The 21,514-nt window shown below is 49.3% G+C and overlaps 1 protein-coding gene across 1 annotated transcript; it reads right to left on the bottom strand.

Moving 5' to 3' along the window:
- Window positions 1-702: 702 nt before the first annotated feature.
- gtf3c1 (general transcription factor IIIC subunit 1) lies at window positions 703-21,429 on the bottom strand (the record flags this gene model as incomplete). The annotated part of the gene is made up of 38 exons (XM_084438891.1): window positions 703-1,021; window positions 1,473-1,668; window positions 1,773-2,308; window positions 2,602-2,885; window positions 3,822-3,944; window positions 4,047-4,075; window positions 4,315-5,184; window positions 6,192-6,364; window positions 7,102-7,195; window positions 7,302-7,361; window positions 7,684-7,796; window positions 8,182-8,266; window positions 8,389-8,531; window positions 8,689-8,834; window positions 8,972-9,151; window positions 10,041-10,125; window positions 10,360-10,492; window positions 10,836-10,986; window positions 11,443-11,626; window positions 12,017-12,113; window positions 12,306-12,403; window positions 12,654-12,799; window positions 13,183-13,446; window positions 15,367-15,512; window positions 16,011-16,114; window positions 16,336-16,489; window positions 16,667-16,800; window positions 16,982-17,175; window positions 17,646-17,763; window positions 17,845-18,210; window positions 18,433-18,548; window positions 18,745-18,918; window positions 19,002-19,125; window positions 19,884-19,980; window positions 20,268-20,411; window positions 20,588-20,764; window positions 20,855-21,061; window positions 21,209-21,429. The coding sequence occupies 38 exons, from the start codon at window positions 21,427-21,429 to the stop codon at window positions 707-709; spliced, it is 6,981 nt and encodes a 2,326-aa protein (XP_084295017.1). The 3' UTR covers window positions 703-706.
- Between the last annotated feature and the right edge of the window lie 85 nt (window positions 21,430-21,514).

Here is a 21,514-nt window from a genome sequence, read left to right as displayed (position 1 = left end):
AATTTCCGGTAAAGCGGGGAGATGTAGGCAGGAGTTCTGATTGGTAGCATTGGTTTTCGGCGCTGTTCTATCAACAATTTTCAATGGAGGTATCTCCATACTTTTGGAGGAAGAGATCTCCAAAGTCTGGCATCGTGAGACAACCAATCTTTCGCAGATAAATAATAGTGAAAATACAGGTGAATTTATGATTACAAGCGGTACTAGCCATTGAAGTAAATGATAGTCAGCAATATGGTAATTAATGGCAGAACGTAGTGAATAACACCTTTCCTAATAGGCCAATACTGCATAAATCTTAACTTTTGTGAACAGTATCATCAGGTCAAAGTTAAAGTTTGAAAAGGTTCCTTCATTAATATATGTAATGTTGAAATATGTCAGATTTTATTTTGTGTCTTTTTGTGTCTCAGGAAGAGACAAAGTAGTGTGTAAGATTGTTTCCATAAAAAGGATATCACTGTATGCAGCCCCACATGGCCGCTGGACTATAGCATTATCAACATGCATTCTCAACATGATTGTTAAGGATATAAATAAGTATTTTTATGAGAAAATGCTTGAATAAAAGGTTGAAAGACTGATATTAAGTTATGGTTATTATTTATTTGCAAGTCGACTACAACAATCGATACATTAATTTAGTTAAAAAAATAAGAAAAAATCATCTGTAAAAAAAAAAATCTCATCCATCCACCATGCTTCTTCAGTGTGTCTCTTCCAATAACAAGCCTTCCTTGCTCTGTCTCGGCCAATAGCGTGTCTCCAGTTGAGTGAGCTGCGTGTACTGGTTCCAGTTGGTCTGGTGTGGGAGGAGCTGGCTCAGGCGCAGACTGCAGTCTATGGTGGGCTCGTAGAACACACCCTCTGTCTCCCACAACCCCTCAGCCGACCTCACCCCCTCTGCCTCCCGCTGTGTCCCTCCTTGGGGAGGGGGAGGGAGGGAGGGGCGGGAGAAGAGGGAGGGTTTAGGGTTCTTCATCAGCAACCTCCTCCTCACACAGCCCAGCTCAATGAGAACCTAGAAGAGAAGAGAAGAGAAGAGAAGAGAAGAGAAGAGAAGAGAAGAGAAGAGAAGAGAAGAGAAGAGAAGAGAAGAGAAGAGAAGAGAAGAGAAGAGAAGAGAAGAGAAGAGAAGAGAAGAGAAGAGAAGAGAAGAGAAGAGAAGAGAAGAGGAGAAGTTAGTTCACCTGGGTGTGTGTGTGTCTGTATGTGTCTAAAGGCTCGGTTATACTCCCAAACAGACGCGTTCGCGGACAGTCTGCCGACGCCACAGGCGCGTAGGGGTTCTGTTATTACTACTTCTCATTTCTGCTTGGAGGACACAGCAGTCGGTGCTCTCATTGCATAGAGGCCCACAAAAAATGGCATGCATGCGAATGTCCGTGTGGAGCCTACAGTACGCGTACGCCCTCTGATGACAAAATTTACGCCACATGGACCCTCGCGGAAAGTGTAACCAGAGCTTTAACCTGGGTCAGTTCCAGCACCACCACTGGCTGCAGCACGTCCAGGTAGTAGTCCAGCAGGCCGTGTTCTGATAGGCCGGGCCGGGACATGATGTGGTAGAGCACCGCCTCCAGCATGGCTTTGATGACGGGACGGTTCAGCGTGCCATCCACCATCCGCCAGGGGCGCGACAGGTAGCTCTCCTCCTCGAACACGTCACTGGTACCAGGGAGAGGAGGAGAAATGGAGGAAGTGAGTACATTTTTGGACAAAAGTTAAGCTCTCTGATTGGTCTTGTCCAGTGACCCCTGACCTCCACTTACCCTTCATCCTCCTCCTCTGCTGGCCTCTGATTGGATGAGCTGGAGAGGTTACCTGGGGCTGAGGATAATGGTGGTGGTGGCAACTCTTCATCTTGTACCCTCTCTTTCTCTCCCTCCTCTCTGTTCTCCTCTACTCCATCCCCTCTCTTCTCCTCTCCTCCCTCTATTCTCTCTGTCCCTTTCTCCTCCTCTGCTTTCTTCCTCTCTTTCTCCTCAGCCACAGTATGGCTCTTCACCTTCTCATCCTCCTCCTCTCCCTCCCTCCTCTCCACCTCCCTCCTCTCCTCCTCCCCCTCTCCCTTCCTCCTCCTCTTCCTAGGCAGTTGCTGCTCCTCCGGATCCTCCAGAGCTCTCTTCCAGGAGAGGGGGTGGCTGCTGCCTCTCTGCCCCAGTGAGGAGGCCTCTTCCTGGGCCTCGTGATGCCGCTGCTTCAGGCTCTTGGTGGTGGTGAGAAGCCAGGGCTCCGCCCACTTCCATAGGACCAGACGCACCGATACCCCACCCACCTGCATCACCTGCCCCACCTCCATCAGGTCCTGAGCCAATCACAGGAGAGAAGGATTCAGAGGATACAGGAAAGTGTGTGTAAAAGGGACAGGAACGGCCAGGAAAAACACTACTGAGCATGCACAGTGGCCTACAGGAAGTAAAAATATCATGTTCAATTTGCTTCATGCTCTGGGTGAGCAACTCTCATTGGAATGAATGGACGGCCATCTTTCAATGCCACATCCAGTTCTTTTAATACATCCATGGTGTGTAAATGTATGTACTGTACAACTGTAGTGTGTGTGTGTGTGTGTGTATGTGTGTGTGCATGCGTGTGTACCTGTATGTACTGCTGTAGCGTGCGTGTGCGTCCGTCCCTCGCCTCCTCCAGGTGTGCTTGCTCAAACAGGAAGTCCCGCCTTTCCACACCGTAAGCCCCCGCCTCCTCCAGGACCCTTCTCAGCTCCTTATTGGCTGCCAGGTCCTGGTAGGTGTAACCTCCCTGGCTCACCAGGCGGACCTCCCAATCCTCAGAAGAGGAGGAGGAGGAGGAGAGATGGACAGAATGATTTATGAAGGACGGGAGGGGAGTTGACTCTTTTCTGGAAAGGTCGATAGGAGAATCTGAGAGAGAGGGAGAGTGAGGGAGCAGAAAAGAGGATAAAAAGTTTGTTATGGTCATATTTTTAGTTTGTGTGCGTGTGTGTACCTGTGTTGAACAGTGTGTGTGTGTGTGTGTGTGTGTGTTTGTGTGTGTGTACCTGTGTTGAACAGTGTGTGTGTACCTGTGTTGAACAGTGTGTGTGTGTGTGTGTGTGTGTGTGTGTGTGTACCTGTGTTGAACAGTGTGTGTGTGTTTGTGTGTGTGTACCTGTGTTGAACAGTATGTGTGTGTGTGCACCTGTGTTGAACCGTGTGTGTGTGTGTGTGTGAGTACCTGTGTTGAACAGTGTGTGTGTGTGTGTGTCTGTGTGTGTGTGTGTGTGTGTGTGTACCTGTGTTGAACTGTGTGTGTGTATGGGTGTGTGAGTACCTGTGTTGAACAGTGTGTGCGTATGGGTGTGTGTGTGTGTGAGTACCTGTGTTGAACAGTGTGTGTGTGTGTGTGTGTGTGTGAGTACCTGTGTTGAACAGTGTGTGTGTGTGAGAGTACCTGTGTTGAACAGAGTGTGTGTGTGTGAGAGTACCTGTGTTGAACAGTGTGTGCAGTCTGTGAGCTGAACCAACAGCTTTTGCCTTCGTGTGTGTGTGTGTGTGTGTGTGTGTGTGTGTGAGAGTACCTGTGTTGAACAGTGTGTGTGTGTGTGTGTGAGTACCTGTGTTGAACAGTGTGTGTGTGTGTGTGTGTGTGTGAGTACCTGTGTTGAACAGTGTGTGTGTGTGTGAGTACCTGTGTTGAACAGAGTGTGTGTGTGTGAGAGTACCTGTGTTGAACAGTGTGTGTATGTGTGAGTACCTGTGTTGAACAGTGTGTGTATGTGTGAGTACCTGTGTTGAACAGTGTGTGTGTGTGTGTGAGTACCTGTGTTGAACAGTGTGTGTGTGTGTGTGTGTGAGTACCTGTGTTGAACAGTGTGTGTGTGGGCGTGCTGCGCAGCTGCAGCCTGATGCTGCAGGACTCCACCACCACGCTGTCGTTGTTGCTGAGGTGCCGCTGGCTGGCGATGCCGGGGTGCCAGTAGCCTCGCATCACCAGCACGCTGGTGTGAGACGTCTGACGGTACTTCCCCACCTCCCCCCTCCTCCTCACCCCTCCCTCACCCCCACCTCCCTCACCCTCCTCCTCGTCATCCTCCTCCTCCAACGCTGCCATGCTGGGGAGTAGAGAGGAGGAGGAGTAGAGGATTAGGAGGGAGAGGAGAAGAGGAGATGAGGATTAGGAGAGAGAAGAAGACAGGGGGAGGAAGAAGAGGAGAGGAGGAGGGAGAAGAAAGATAGGAGGGGGAGAGAAGATTATTATATATACACAAGCACACACACTCTTTCATATACACTATAAATAAGCTGTTTAACAAGTGTGTGCTCTCTGTGTGTGTACGTGTGTGTGTGTCACCTCCTCTGGACTGAGTCTTTGTCCACCATGTTGTTGTCCACCACCACTATGTGCTTTGGGATTCCCACCGACACAGACAGCCTCCCCAGAGTCATTAGCGTGATGCTGGCCAGAACAGCGCCCCCCGGAGCATCCAGGGGGAACTGCAGCATCCCGGCGACATCCTGCTGGTCCAGGGGGGTGAGGCCTGGGGTCGAGCCCGGGACAGGGAGCTCCGTCTGGGTAAGGGGGGCCCCGGTGGATGGGTCCTCTCTGGACGTCTCCTGGTCTTTGGGGTCAGTCCGGCGGTTTGCTGTGTTGTGGTTTTCCGCCTCCATTCTTCTGTCCTGTTCATCCGCCGTCTCCATCCTCTCTTCTTCTCTGTGCTCCGTCTCCATCCTCTCTTCTTCTCTGTCCTCCTTCTCCATCCTCTCTTTTTCTCTGTCCTCCTTCTCCATCCTCTCTTCTTTTTTCCCTCCTTCCTCTCCATTATTTGTCTTTTTCTCCTTTGCCGTTTCCTTCTCCGTCTCCTTCTCTGTTTCCTTCTCTATCGCCTTCTCCATCTCCTTCTCTGTTCTCTTCTCCATTTCCTTCTCCGTCTCCGTCTCCGTCTCCTTCTCCGTCTCCTTCTCCGTCTTCTCCTCCGTCTTCTCCTCCGTCTTCTCCTCTGTCTTCTCCTCTGTCTTCTCCTCTGTCTTCTCCTCCTCCTCTGTTGGTTTTGTCTCATCCTTCTGAGGCTCCTCCCCTGCGTCTTCCTCCACCCCTCTCTCCTCCGTCTCGCTGTAGAAGGCTGTGAGTGGTCGGCTGTCTGTTGTGGGATTGGCTCTGAGGGTGTTCATGAAGTCGTAGGTCTCGTCACAGAGTACAGAGGGGAAACGCCACGCAAAACACCTGGATACAGGACCGGACATAATCACTTTCAAACACCTAGATACAGGACCAGACACAATCCCTTTAAAACACCTGGATACAGGACCAGACACAATCCCTTTAAAACACCTGGATACAGGACCAGACACAATCCCTTTAAAACACCTGGATACAGGACCAGACATAATCCCTTTAAAACACCTGGATACAGGACCAGACATAATCCCTTTAAAACACCTGGATACAGGACCAGACATAATCCCTTTAAAACACCTGGATACAGGACCAGACACAATCCCTTTAAAACACCTGGATACAGGACCAGAAACAACCCCTTTAAAACACCTGGATACAGGACCAGATACAATCCATATAAAACACTTGGATACAGAACCAGACAAAACCCCTTTAAAACACCTGGGGATCAGACACTCTTAAATCACAGAATCACAACACCTTTAAATCACCCGGGGTCTCCTTTAAACAGATGAAGCATTACATTAAAATATCTTAGGGTGGGTAGTTAGTGTGTTACTAACTTGAAGTGGGTTGGTAGTCAGTGTGTCACTAACTTGTAGTAGGTTTTGGGCAGCTGGTAGGACATGGGTAGAATAGGTAGTTAGGGTGAGTATTTAGTGTGTTACTAACTTGTAGTAGGTCTGGGACAGCTGGTAGGACATGGGTAGGATACGTAGTTAGGGTGAGTATTTAGTGTGTTACTAACTTGTAGTAGGTCTGGGACAGCTGGTAGGACATGGGTAGGATACGTAGTTAGGGTGGGTAGTTAGTGTGTTACTAACTTGTAGTAGGTCTGGGACAGCTGGTAGGACATGGGTAGGATACGTAGTTAGGGTGGGTAGTTAGTGTGTTACTAACTTGTAGTAGGTCTGGGACAGCTGGTAGGACATGGGTAGGATACGTAGTTAGGGTGGGTAGTTAGTGTGTTACTAACTTGTAGTAGGTCTGGGACAGCTGGTAGGACATGGGTAGGATACGTAGTTAGGGTGGGTAGTTAGTATGTTACTAACTTGTAGTAGGTCTGGGACAGCTGGTAGGACATGGGTAGGATAGGCAGTCCTCGGCTCTTCTTGGGGCCCTCGCTCTTGCTCACACGCCGTCGGTTCAACAGACTGTTCTTTCTGCAGCGCAGGAACTCCCGACACAGAACCTCCTCACTGTACTTGCTGTACATATGGAAGGTCTGGGGGGGTGTTGGTAAAGAGGCAGAGAGAGAGAGAGAGAGAGAGAGAGAGAGTGTGTGTGTGTGTGTGTGTGTGTGTGTGTGTGCAGGAAGAAAGGGAAGGGGGAACAAAAAGTATTTAGTAAGTAAGTACATTTTATTTGTAATGTATTATATTTTATTTCTATTTTTATTTAGCATTTAGAAACCTGCACCTTTGATGGTGTTTGTTGTGTGGCTTGTGTGTATGTGTGTACAGCTACTTTTCCATGGTAGGGTCTAACAGTTCTGAGCATGGAGAGGAATGGTTCCAATGGTGTTTCCACCTGGAAACGGTTTGCCATGGAACGCTTACAAACCTAACCTCGTGAGATAATCCTGATTTCACGAGCTCACATTCTGTTTCTCTGGATACTCTCCATTGAGATCCGTTTGTGCCAGATCAGAAAATGATCTTGACAATCAGCGTTGGTTCTGAGGAACTTGAAATACAAATAGCTATGCTGGGCGGGTTTAGGTGTGACAATAGCGAGGAGCGGTTGAAGTTAAGTGTGTGATATAGACATCACCTGCCAAGTATTTTTGAAAGTGCCTGCCCTTTTCCAAACTGTTTCCAATGGAGAATTCTCGTAGGTTATTACAAATCGAACAAGTGTTCAGTCCAGCAGAACCATTCGGGTAGGCAGGTTTAATAACTGTGTCTGTATACTGTATGTGTGTCACATTGTGTGTGTGTGTGTGTGTGTGTGTATATATACTTGGAAGGATCTGCAGCTCTTCATCTGAGAGTTGGACATGGCCAGAGTGCTCTGGATCAGGTTGTTAAGAACCAGGGAGTGGATGTCCTGAACACTACACAAACACACACGCACACATGCAGATATGAAGTAGACATGCATCCCATTGCTGTATTGTATTTATAACATGGATATTATTGTGTCATCACAGGGGTCCTTACCATGTGAGTGAGTCTTTGAGCACTGGCTCCTTCCCATGCTTGATGATGAGAACCTTGAACCTGAAATACAACACTCTCTTAACATCAACATCTGGTTATCCATACGTCCATTCTTTCCTCCCTTCCCCCTCCCTCCTCCTCACCTAGAGAACAGATCCTCCCCCCTCCTCACCTAGAGAACAGCCTCCCTCTTCCTCCTCACCTAGAAAACAGCCTCCCTCCTCCTCCTCACCTAGAGAACAGCCTCCCTCTTCCTCCTCACCTAGAAAACAGCCTCCCTCCTCCTCCTCACCTAGAGAACAGCCTCCCTCCTCCTCCTCACCTAGAGAACAGCCTCCCTCCTCCTCCTCACCTAGAGAACGGCCTCCCTCCTCCTCCTCACCTAGAGAACAGCTCCTCCTTGCTGTCAGGGACGCAGGCAGTGGTGAGGGTTGAGGTTGAACTGAACTTCTGTCTCAGCAGCACAGTCAGCTCATTGAAGACGTCAGCACACGCCTGACACACACAATACTGGAGTTAGATACTGGACACACACACACACACACAATACTGGAGTTAGATACTGGACACACACACACACACACACACAATACTGGAGTTAGATACTGGACACACACACACACACAATACTGGAGTTAGATACTGGACACACACACACACACACACACACACACACAATACTGGAGTTAGATACTGGACACACACACACACACAATACTGGACACACACAATACTGGAGTTAGATACTGGACAAACACACACACACACACAATACTGGAGTTAGATACTGGACATACACACACAATACTGGAGTTAGATATGCCAGTAGTGTGGTTTCTCAGTGTCTCTCTCGCTCTCTGTCTCTCTCTCTCAGACCTACGTGCGCGTCATCCGGGTTGGAGGGTTTCTTCCTGCGTAGTATGTCCATCAGAGGCTTGTCGTGGAACACTTCCGCCAGACAGATCCTACCAGCCGAGAGAGGGGTTACAGGTAGGTCTAAGAGTGTGTGAGACTGAGACTTTGTGTGTGTGTTCCAGTGTGTGTCCACCTATTTTGTAGTTGAGCTGTGTGTGTGTGTGTTCCCTACTGGTAGTTGAGCTGTGTCTGTGGGTTCTTGAGTATGTAGTGTGTCCGGCGTGCCACGGCGAGGGACGTCTTGTCCAGGGATTCTGGGAACTCAGAGTGGAGCAGGTCTCTCACTACACAGTGGGGAACGAAGGGTCTACGCAGCTACACACACACACACACACACACACACACACGTGCGCACACACGCACACAAAGAGAAACACACACACACACACCACACACAGTAAGAAAATCTGTAAAAAACAGGTAAAATTTTGTGTGTGTGTGTGTGCGTGTGTGTGTGTGTGCGTGCGTGCACCTTGTTGTTGAGCAGGTGTGAGGTCACGCTGCAGAGCATGAGGAGGGAGTCCTCTCTGAGGCTCCAGCCCACCCTCTGTCTGGTCATCATCTTCAGGGCCCTATGGTCCGCTTCATCATGGGCAGGAACACGCTTCTTCACCTCCACTACACACACATACAGTATATAGTACAGTATACACACACATATATATATATACAGTATACAGATACACACACTTCAAATATTTCAATGACAAAACCAGGCCTTCTTGTGAGTTAACACAAGGTCAGCTTCCACACACCTTTCTTCTTCTTGGCTGGAGCGTTGGCAGCGGGCTTCTTGATTGGACGTTTCCTCTCGCGTTTCTTCCCGCCCCTCACCTGCTGGTTCCTGCTGGCGGGCTCCGTGACAACAGTCACTTCCTCCTCCAATAGCCCCGACACCACCTGCTTGTTGGTCAGCGACCGGGGGAATGTGGAGCCTGCATGTACGCGCACACACACACACAGGCAGAAGTGTTTGATTTCAGCTGATTTGATTTCACTCCTCTCCTTCTTACGCCCCGGACCCAAAAGATGCGCAAGCGCACAGACACTTTGTTGCGCGCCCATATTTGAGCTCCAGACACGCTTTTCTGAGCGCATTCTGAGACAGCAAACACATTCTGGCTTCGTTTAATAATGGGTAAGTAAATACCATTATATATGTCTTACTGCTCGACAGGTTCATTCAAATGAAAGTTGTCAACATGAAAACGTGTATACTGTCAGTTTATTAGTACATAGGAAAATAGCTACATATGAATCAAACCAACAAACAAAGCTTCACTTGCTGGCAGCAAATGGCCTACTTTTTACATTTTTATTTTGAAGTCCAATACTTCAGAATGAGAAAACGGCATGTCCAATACATCAGAATGAGAAAACGCCTTGTCCAATACTTCAGAATGAGAAAACGCCACGTCCAATACTTCAGAATGAGAAAATGCAATGTCCAATACTTCAGAATAAGAGAACGCCATGTCCAATACTTCAGAATGAGTGCTGAACAGATGGACCAGATCCTTTCCTTGGTTGGTGTCGAGCGGACTAGGATGACAATGAATTGCCGGGCTGCTATCGAGCCAAAACAACGGCTTGCCCATTTGACCTTGAAATGTTCAACAATTGTTTGTGCTTGGTTAGGGTTCAGGTCAAAGCCCATTGGCCCAGGAGCAAATATGTCCATTTACAGTAAGATAGATAGATCCACAGATCGATAGATAGATACATAGAACGTGGTGTGAGTTGGTGAGTTTGGGCTGTTGTGCGCACGGCACGCACACACATACTGTACACATGCATGCGGTGCACATAGACACAGTAACTCACCAGCCTTGACAGCCAAGGAGAGGGAGTGTTTGCTCAGCAGGCTCTTCAGTCGGACTGTGCTGCTCATCTCACTGTTGTTACTGATCTGTCTCACACACACATACAAGGGTGTAAGTGTGTGTGTGTGTACACGTTTGTGTGTTTTTGAGTGTGTGTGTGTGTGTGTATGTATGAGTGTATATATGTGAAACTGTGTGTGTATGTGTGCGCGTGAGTAAGTGTGTGTGTGTACTGTAGGTATGTATGAGTGTGTGCGTGTATGACTGTGTGTGTGCATAAGTGTGTGAGTGTTTTTTAATGTGTGACTGTGTAAGTGTACCGTCTTGGGTTTGAGCAGCTGGTTGGTCCAGATCCAGTTGCGCTTGAGGTGAGCGTACAAATCAGAGTCCAGACCTGCTGCTCCTCTACCATCACCTGGTATCACAGCCTCATCACACATCGTCCTGCTGCCCCTACACACACACACACAGATAAGAGGTTTTCTGCTGACTAGTCCTAGTTTTTTCTGTTCTTAAGCTATTCCCAGTGCCAGGACATACTGTATATGGTCAGAAACTAGTAATAGAGAGAAGACCAGGTGCAAACAGTAAAAGCCAACTAGGCACTGATGCAGGGATGTATACAGTAGGTACTAAGACTGAACCATGTATAGAATCTGGCCACACCGTGACTATAAAGACACCTCGCAGGCTAAACACACACACACACACACACATACACAGACCCGCACGCACACACATAGAGAGAGAGAGGAGATAGAATCCACAGAGCTGGACTGATCATAACTCCACCTACTTGAGTGTGTAAGCCAATCGCATGAGGAACTTGTGTGAGGGGATCTCGCTTGCTTCCGGGGTTGCCGTGGCAACCTCTGGCACCGGGGGTTCCGGGGTCTCCAGCTCCTTCTCCTGCTGTTTGCGGCGTTTTCGTTTCGGTCTGACCACGCCTGAAGGGAGGAGAGGGAGTGTGTATGTGCGTGTAAATGCGTAGCTAGAGCGGTGTGTGTGTGTGTGTGTGTGTGTGTGTGTGTGTGTGTGTGTGTGTGTGTGTGCGCGTGTGTGTGTTTAGCCTGCGAGGTGTGTGTGTAGCTAGCGAGATGTAGCTAGCGAGGTGTGTGTGTGTGTGTGTGTGTATATGTGTGTGTGTGTGTGTGTGTGTGTGTGTAGCTAGCGGGCTGTGTGTGTGCATGTGTGTGTGTGTGTGTAGCCTGTGATGTGTGTGTGTAGCTAGCGAGGTGTGTGTGTGTGTAGCTAGTGAGGTGTGTGTGTGCGTGTGTGTGTAGCTAGTGAGGTGTGTGTGTGTAGCTAGCGAGGTGTGTGTAGCTACTGTAGTGAGGTGTGTGTGTGTAGCTGGCGAGGTGTGTGTGTGTGTGTGTGTGTGTGTGTGTGTGTGTGTGTGTTACCTAGCGGTGTGTTGAGACACACACACAGCAGGTCGAACCAGTAGTTGTCCACATGGTCCGTGGTTGTGAAGGAGTAGGTCCTGGTTTCGAACTGCCGTCCGGGCGGGGGGCTGACCAGCGAGTAGTGAGGCTCACTAGTAGTGGTGTCAACAATGACGGCGTTACGCTTCATAAAGACAAACACCTGGAACAAGAGGTGAGAGAGAGAGAGAGAGAGAGGGAGGGAGAGGGAGAGCAGCGGTTACAACGAGGGGGACAGAAAAGAGTAGAGTGGAGTACAGTAGAGTAGAGTAAAGCAGAGCAGAGTAGAGTAAAGCAGAGTTGAGTAAAGTAAAGTAGAGTAGAGTAAAGCAGAGTAGAGTAAAGTAAAGTAGAGTAAAGCAGAGTAGAGTAAAGTAAAGTAGAGTAGAGTAAAGCAGAGTAGAGTAGAGTAGAGTAGAGTAGAGCAGAGTAAAGCAGAGTAGAGTAGAGTAGAGCAGAGTAGAGCAGAGTAGAGTAAAGTAGAGCAGAAAAAAGTAGAGTAAATTACAGCAGAGTGGAGTAAAGTAGACAGAGTAGGGCAGAGTGTATGTACCTGGTCCTTTTCCTGAAACTTCTCGTTGGGTCCAAACTGCAGCAGCCCCATGTACGCCAGACGCTGCACACTCTCATGGAAAGTGAAGATGTACTTCCTGTGGACCAATATCATACAGGAGGACACATCATAGCATACAATGACAGGATTGTCTGATAGATAGCAGGATCTATGTACGGCACTAGGATTGGTTAAAGGGCAGAGGGCCGGGAACATCGGAAAGAATGCAAGGCACAGATGGTCCCACAATGTATGTGTGTGTGTGTGTGTGTGTGTGTGTGTGTGTTACCGTTTGTAGAGCAGCTGTCTCCTCATCTTGGAGGGCAGGAACCTGATGAGATAGTGCTGCTTCACCGGGTCATTCAGGTATGCATCCAACCCATCTACCTGTACACACACACACACACGCACACACACACGCACGCACACACACACACACACACACGCACGCACACACACACGCACACACACGCACACACGCACCCACATACGCACACACATACAGGGAAAAGGCAACAAACATATGATTCTGTTATCAACATTCTGTATGTCCGTGTGTCTGTGTGTGTGTGCCCGTGTGTGTGTGTGTGTGCCCATGTGTGTGTGTACACGCCTGTGTGTGTGTGTGTGTGTGTACCTTGTAGTTGATCTGAATGATCTGGATGAACAGGGAGAGCGGGAGGCAGAGCAGGGTATCGGAGATAAGCGCCCAGCCTGGACCGAACTCTTTGTGGACCGGAGCAGGAGGGACGAACATCCTCCAGGATACCTTCTCCACATACACTGGACACACACACGCACACGCGTACACACACACACAGAAGGAGGGAGAGGGAGGGAGACACAGAGGTAGGAGGAGGGAGAGAGGGAGAGAAAGAGAGAAACAGAGGGGAGGGTAAGTGGTAGGTCAAGAAAGGGACACACACGCGCGCGCGCACGCACACACGCACGCACGCACGCACACACACACAAAGGCAAAAGCTGTTGGTTCAGCTCACAGGCTGCAATTCTTCCAGAATGAGAGCATGTCCAATCAGTGAAGAGAGCTAACATCTTCCAATCGGTGAAGGGCTACCTAACACCACCCAATCAGGGAGAGGTCTGCATATGAAATATTCTTCCCTTGTCTTTGTAGCCTTGATGTTTAGAAACAACCAGTGTTTCACCTTTCACATTGGAGTCAAAGTGCGCCATCTTGGACGCGTCCATCGCCTCGTCTTCTTCCTCCTCCGCCGCCGACAATGTCACTTCCATCTCGGGGCCCCCTGGCTGGGCTTCCCCCGGGAGGGCGGGGCTCGAGGGCTGATTGGCTGGGCCGGAGGAGGACTGGTGGAGGGTGTGGCCATAGATGATGTACCAGAGGAAGGTGTGGGCCAGACGGAGACGGTGCATCTTAGGCTGGAACCCCAGAGTCCTGCTCAGCCCTTTCACTATGGAGACGAAGGAGAGGAGGAGGAGGAGGAGAGGAATAGATGAAAGGAGAAAGGAGAGGAGAGGAGATGAGAGGAGAGAAGAATAGGAGATGGGAGAGGAGGAGAGGAGAGGAGAGGAGGAGAGAAGGAGGGAGAGGAAAAATTGGACGAAGGAGGAGGAGAGGAGGGAGGGGAGAGGAGACATTTCAGCAATTAACTAACTCTAGTCTTTACAGAGGTGCATACAGGTGCACACACACACACACACACCAGTGTTTCCTGTGGAACTGATCTCTTGGTGTGGTGGTGTGTGAAAAAATAGTCTGATTTCGAAACGGAAAAAGCAGGGGATCGGAGACCACCCTTGTTCCTCCCTTGTTCCTCTCTCCTGTCGCCTTCCAACAACCTCTCTCTCCTCTTCTCTCTCACCTGTGCCTCCACTCTGTGCCTGTGCCACAGTCCTGTCCTCTCCTACCACAATCCCTGCCTCTGCCTAAAAAATTTTTTTTTACTGAAGAGTAGGTCTATAAAGATGGCCTAACTTATCTCATAAGGCTGGTAAAGTCCTAGAGCTTAAAATGTAATTAATTACATGTAACTGGACGGGATAAAACAGTAAACCCACACAAGCACTTAATAAATTATATGGTATATAGACATATTTTAATCAAATGTATTGTAGGTTACTATTATAACAGCAGCTGTAGATAAATAAGTAAAAAGGTAAGCTAGTCTTTAAACATGCCTAAATAATTTGTTGCTTTTTCTGTTATTTTGATTGGCACATTTTAGGTGGCTGGAGGAACATTAACGCAAGCTAGTTCAGCCAGCAAAAAAGACGGTCGCACAATCCATCAGGCAGCGCTGCACCTGACTCGCACGAAGGTTGCAGAACCTACTCGCGCTTGTGGTTTATGTCTCCTTGACAACGCTCGCTTGAAGGGCTGACTGACTGACAGACAGCAGCGCGTAGCTCAAATGGAGCAGGCTCCGCTTCGGCTCAAACTGTATTTTCAGATAATGTTACGTAACGTTAGCAACACAAGGCCAATTTATCATATTCATTTTTTTTTTACTTGTCCGATCAGACAACTGCATGAGGCATTCCACTTGCCCGAACAGAGTTTACTGGTCCCTGGGAAGCGGGCAAAACTGTTAGCCTACAGGTAGCTTGCCTTGTTCCTGAATCCCCCTGATGTGAATCAGCCGGCAATAACCTAGCCTACCTGACTGGTCTCATCATTCTCCTCTCTCTTCCTCTTCAATAACCTAGCCTACCTGACTGGTCTCATCATTCTCCTCTCTCTTCCTCTTCAAAAATTGTCGTATGCCCATCTGGAAAATTGTATTGATATATTAGGTTATAGGATCCGCTAGTTGTCATCAGGGAATTATAAAACCAAAGGCAACGTGCTTGAGATGGGCAGGAGCTGTCGGCACGTCTAACTGTAGCTATAATGGCACTTAGATTACTAACATAAATGTATTTTAGACAGTAGGCTAGGCATTTTGAGGAGTAGGCACCAGTGATTGGCCCAATTCAAACACTGGTTAACACTATGGTAATATTTGAGCGTCAAGCCTACCTATCTTTCGTTGTAACCTCATGCCGCTCACTGAAGAAAAAATCCCTTCACGCGCCGAGTCTTCCGTTCACCTCAGAAAGGAGCAGCATGGAGCGGCACAGAGCGCGCAGCCTATAGGCTCTTTATTGAAAATAAATAGTCCCAATGTGGGCGCGACAGTGGTTTTGAAAGCGCATTTAGGCAGAAATATTTTAAAGTTTAATATTTTTAATTTAAGACTTTTATATATATAGCCTAATTTGTATTATTGTTTTTTGTATCAAATGTTTGGTGTGGCGGCAAGGATCTTGCCGTGGCAGTGCGCCACTGCAAAACCTTACCAGCGGAAACGCTGCACACACACACACAGTACCTGTTTTGGGTTCGAAGAGCTCTTTCTTCCTCTCCTTACTCTTCTGGGCCTTCTTAAGGCTCTTCCCTTTCCACAGCTTATCTTCCTCCTCCCCTCGGTCCTTCCCACTCTCCTCTGGGCCGTCAGAATGACACACCTGCTGGGACCTGAGAGATGGGGAGAGAGAGAGAGAGAGAAAGGGGGAGAGAGAGAGAGAAAGAGGGAGAGAGAGAGAGAGGTGGAGAGAGAGGGGGAGGGAGGGAGAAAGAGGGAGAGAGATGGAGATAGAGGGAGAGAGATGGAGATAGAGGGAGGGACAGAGAGGGAGAGGGAAGGAGAGGTGGAGAGGGAAGAGGGAGAGAGAGGTAGGTGGAGAGAGAGATTGGATGAAACACAGGGAAGGAGAGACAAAAAGACAGTAAGAAAGGGAACAGAGATAGAGAATGGAGGAGAGGAAGTCAATAAATCATCTCAGTACACACAGCCTCCCGAGCCACATTCCTTTGCTCTTCATTCCCCTCACTGTCCTCTCCTTTCCTCCCACTCTACCTAGAGCCCCGCCCCCCTCCCCTCCGTACCTAGAGCCCCGCCCCCCTCCCCTCCATACCTAGAACCCCGCCCCCCTCCCCTCCATACCTAGAGCCCCGCCCCCTTCCCCTCCGTACCTAGCCGCAGCCTGGGAGCTGGAGATGCGGAAGCGGACCTGCTCTATGGCACTCGTCATCCTGGGATCACCCTGAGAGATGGAGGGGTGGACTATGAACTCCACCTGAGGAGAGGAGAGGAGGAGGGACAGAAGGAGGTGGAGGGAGGTGGGAGAGGAGGAGGAGGAGGATAGAAAGAGAAAAGAACATGGTGGGAGCAGGGGGAGGAGGATGACAGTAGATAATCCAAATAAAAAAGACCATGGAAACACATAAAGGTGTGTGTGTGTGTGTGTGTGTGTGTGTGTGTGTGTGCGTGTGCGTGCACGTGCACGTGCATGTGTACCGTCTTGCTGACCCCGTCCTGAATGACAGTGGTGGTGAACAACTTGAGCATGCCTTCCCTGGACAGAGCTCTAATGAGACGCATGATGGACTTCTTACAACACTTGGTGACCACGCCATCCTGCTTCTCAACGTCCGTGATCATCTTCTGGAGCCTGTGGGGGAGGAGGGTGGGGAAGGGGCCATGAAGGAGATATGACTGCTGTGAGAATAGCAAGAACAGAGAATGTGAGAAGTTCTATTTAACCCTATTTCTACTACAAATTCCATGAGGCAGTCTGAGAAAGAAGGAGGTCTTTGAATTTGTAGTTTTAAAGGTGATGATGTCATACGTGTAAAGCCCCTCGATGACGTGCAGCCTGCGGACAGCCTCGATGATCATGTTCTTCCTCTTGAGGAGTCGGTACGTCTGGTGCGGCCGCTCCACGACTGGCGTCCTCCTCTTGGATTTTCTGATGACGGGGGCCTGGCAGCCAATCGGAGACAAGAGAGTTTAGAGAGGGGAGGTGTCTAGTCAAATATGCTCAGCACTTCCTATTTCCCATTTCCCAGTCTACAAAGTGAGGGAGGGGCTGGGCGCTTCCCGTGGCAACATCTGGCATCTTCATGGTTACGTAGCAGGTCGTCACAACAACATTTTGAGCCACCTTCGGTTTGGGGATGTCCTCCACGAAGGTGATGCTGTCTTCTGGTTCGCCAGTCTTCACGCTGACACCCATCGGTTGGTCCAATGAGGGGTCAGGGATGGTCTCAGACTCCTCCCCCTCCACGGCTGCACTGGACTGACACTCTGCCTCCAGAGTCTTATTGGCCAAGGCTTCGGTGAGGGGTGGGGTCTTAGCTGAGAAAGTTAGAGAATGCTCACGTTTCTATGGTTACCTTAGCTGTCATTGATTACAGGAGCACATAGGCTCTTAGTATCTAGTGTGTACTGGGTAGTGTTAAGAGTATGTAGTGTATAGTGTGTAGTATGTAGTGAGTATGTAGTGTATAATATGTATATAATGTAGTATGTGTAGTGACTAGTATGTAGTATATAATGTGTTGTGAGTAGTATGTAGTGTGTATTGCCTATGTAAAGTGTGATATGTAGTTTGTAGTATGTAGTGTGTAGTGACTACTATGTAGTATATAAGGTGTCACGAGTGAGTACCATGTAGAGTGTAATATGTAGTTTCTAGTATGCAGTGTGAATTGACTAGTATGTAGTATATAATGCGTAGTGTCTAGTGTAGTGTCTAGTATGCAGTGTGTAGTGTGTGGTATGCAGTGTCTAGTATGTAGTGTGAAGTATCTAGTGTGCATACTCACTCTTGACTGGTGTGCTTTGAGAGACGGGGAGGCTGGGCTTTGTCTGCTCCTGGAGTTTCACCATCCCTCTCTTACTCCCCACTCCCCCTCCTCCCTTCTTCCCTCCTCTGCCCTTGTTCCTCACATCTCCCTCCTCCTCCTCCTCCTCCTCCTCCTCTTCCTTCTCTTCCTCCTTCTCTCCATCCTTTTCTTCTTCCTTCTCTCCGCCCTTCTCTTCCTCCTTCGAGCAGACATGTGGCCCCTGAGCCAGTGGAGTTTCAGGGGTCACTGCTCTCTTCGAGGCCTTGGCTGTTTTTGGGGTAGCAGAGGTTTTGGGGGTGGCGGTTCTTCTGGGGGCCCCTGTAGTTTTGGCAGTGCTCCTGGCTCCTCGTGCGGCAGGGGTCTTGGAGCGGGGCCCTGCACCGGGCTTGGCCGGTCTCTCAGTGCCCCCTGGCGTGGCGGAGGTGCGTAGCTGCTCATTGCGTTCCTCCTCCCTGGCGAACTGCTGCAGGATGTCACTCTGGTCCACACACCTGTGGCTGATGTACTTAGTGGTCCTCTGACGGCCCTCATCCTCCATGAATCCCTGGAGGATACATACACACACAGGAGCACGTACACACACACAGGAGTGCGCGCACACACACACACACACACACACACACACACACAGGGGCGCGCACACACACACACAAGCACGTACACACACACAAGGATCAATTGTTAGACTTGCTCCCTGCAAACTGGACACACACTTACACACAAATACACACACACACACACACATACACGCACGCACACACGGTACCTTGATCTTGCCATTCCTCTCCAGCATGCGACAGAGCATACGAGACTCCAGCTTCCCAATGCACATTCTCAACCGCAAAGCACTCTGGGATACGCCCTTGGTCCCACTGGAAAAAACTAGACCGGCCAATCACAGACAGGTCACAAGTCAATCAACTCATTCAGCAGAAACCAGGCCAAATATATCAACTCAATCAGGAGTAGCTAGGCCCCAACTTGATCCAGAACCCTCCACATTCTCATTCTGCATCAAAATCCTCACCACCACCACACCTCTGATCAACCAATGAGGAGAGACCAAACCCAAACTCACTGATCTTATAGGCCTGTGTGATCATGTCCAACTCTAGGACACGCCCATCAGAGGGAAAGGAATCCCTGATTCCTGTTCCGTCTTCATCGTCGTTATCATCATCATCCTCAAGGGTCATGTCCTTCCTCACGTACGGCTTCAAGAGCTTCACACAGCGCACCACTACCTTCGTCCCTGGAACACACACACACACACAGAGGGTTAGGGGATTTGCATGTGTGTAGTGTGTGTGTGTGTGTGTGTGTACGTATACAGACCTTTCTTGGTTTTACAGGGTGCAGCTGAGGGGTTGAGTTCGTCCAAAGGCAGATTAACCAGCTGGATCAGTTTAGCTGCCAACATGTATTGGTTGATACGCTTGAAAGTCCGATCACACACTTGCTACAGGGGGTAAACACACAAACATGTAAAAGCAAACAAACACACACCAGTAAACACACAGTGTTTCCCCTATCATTGCCTTGGAGGCTCAGCCTATCCCCTCAACAGGACCCCCAACCGCTCCTGAAAGACCCCAAAATCCAAGACTTTTAGGGAGGCCCCCCTGAAATTACTAGTGTTGTCGCGGGGCGGGAGTGTCACAGATACATGGGTTCAACAGTGCCGTCATAGACGCGCACAGTAAGGAGTTTATCAGTGCATTTCTCTACACTGAGCTGAAATGAAAGCGGTGCACATAACTTTAGTAAATAATTTACAACACATAAAAACATTACTAGTAAAAATTACATTTCTTGCAGAAAATGCATGTGAATGCTGAACAACTGAAACTAAATCACAAAAGCATTGCTGAAAATGCATAGCCTAAATGGGAAAAATGTGAACTAATTTTAATGCAAAGCCATTTAGTCCATAACACATACAGCCTACATAGTTACTAACATCAGAAGACATAGACTAAACGGTGGTTATATTACTTATGTAATTACCTACAGCAACAGAAAATATTTTCATTTAATCATGTCTCACTCATAAAATGTCCACTAGTCGCTACGTTAAACTCCATTGACTAATGCAGCAATGTTAGTGATCCCACCCCCCTGAAAAAAATCCTAGGGGAAACACTGCGCGGGCACGCGGGCACACATACACACATACACACATATACACACACACACACACGTGCGCGGTGGACTCACCAGCTGGTCCCGGAGAGTGATCATGGAGGCGATGTGTCCTGGAGCCTCCAGCAGAGCATTGGAGGTGGCCTCCATTAATATATCATACTTAGTCCTCCTGGAGAGAGGGAGGAGATGGAGGAGAGGAGAAGAGAGGAGAAGAGGAGGGGAGAGGAGAAGGGGGGAAGAGAATTAGAGAAGGGGAGAGGTGAAGAGAGGAGGGGAGAGGAGAAAGGGAGACAGGGAGAGGAGAGGGAAAGAAAGATGGGGTGAGGAGAAGAGGAGAGGAAACGGGGAGAGGAGAGGGGGAGAGAGATATAAAAGAAACATGTTAATGAAAGAAATGAATGCCAGTGTGTGTGTTTACATGTGCATGCGCACGCATGTGTGCGAGTGTGTACATACCGGTCCACATGGAAGCGTTTCAGCAGCAGCAGGATGGAGTGCTGCTGGGCGCCGCTTGGCATGCGGATCACATGACGCTGCAGCGTGATCAGACCGTGGCGGTCCAGAGACTTCCTCAGGTAGTGCATCTTCCCCGCGTCCATCCTGAGCCAATCACAACACAGAGGAGCATGCGGCGCCCCAGTCCCGCCCAGTCACAAGACAGTTTAATACACAGTGCCACAACACTGCCAAATCACAAGGCAGGTTAGTACGCAGCACCTTAGCAACTGTGTGCGTGTGTGGGTGGGTGTGTATCTCTGTGCAGTGTGTGGACCTACTTGAAGGAGCAGCTGTGTAGGTCTCTCTGTAGCTCCCCCTGCCAGCGGGCTCGTCCCAGCCTCTCTAGGACGCAGTAGGAGAGGTCAGTCAGTCTCGTCTCAGGGTCACTCTGAGGACCAATCAGAGTCCGGAACCGCACACGTTGAGAGGCCACCAGCACCAACTGCCTGCCCCACCTGCAGTTGAGAGTAAGTGCAGGGGGGAGGTGTGTGTCTGCAATATGTTTACACAAGTGTGTGTGTGTGTGTGTGTGTGTGTGCCCCCACCTCTTGTAAGCCTCCTCCACTGTGAGTTGAGGTGTCAGGTCTGCAGTCCGCATTTCCCCAGTAACGTCTTTCCTCTCCCGGTAGTACAGGCAAGAGCCCTGTATGCCTGTCCGGTCGTCCAACAGCACCTTTACCGGGTAAGAGTCCGACTTCACCTCGAACCGCGGCGCTGTCTGTATCCCCGTGGCCAGGTCGATGTCGGCAAACCTAGGCAGATGGCGTGCCGTGGGGTGATACAAGCTGACTACAATAGTTGATCCATAGTTTATATTTACATACATAATCTATAACAAGCTAGATAAACAAATTGGCCGCTATATGTTATGGATATGTTATAGATAAGATCTCGCTCACCTGTCAAGCAGGGTGATATCGGCCCTCTCTTTCGGCATCTGGTACACGTTGACATCGGGGTTGCAGACCAGATACCTCCAAAGGAACTCCTTGGTGGGCGAATCTAGACTGAGGCCGAACGGAGGCGTCCTGTTCTCCAGACGTATCCATAGAGACGGAATAGTTATACCGTCCAGCCCCTCCAAAGCCACCTCGTCCAGGGCGGTATCTAGTGCATCCATGCTAGCTAGCTAACTTGGCGGTTGTGTTTTGCAAGAGTGATGCTGAAAAGCTATCCGAAATGACAGACCACGCCCATGCAACTTT

This window comes from Borostomias antarcticus, assembly GCF_949987555.1.
Source record: "Borostomias antarcticus genome assembly, chromosome: 5".
Classification (NCBI taxonomy): Eukaryota; Metazoa; Chordata; class Actinopteri; order Stomiiformes; family Stomiidae; genus Borostomias; species Borostomias antarcticus.
The sequence above is the reverse complement of the archived record's forward strand: the minus strand, read 5'-3'. Positions and strand labels throughout refer to the sequence as shown.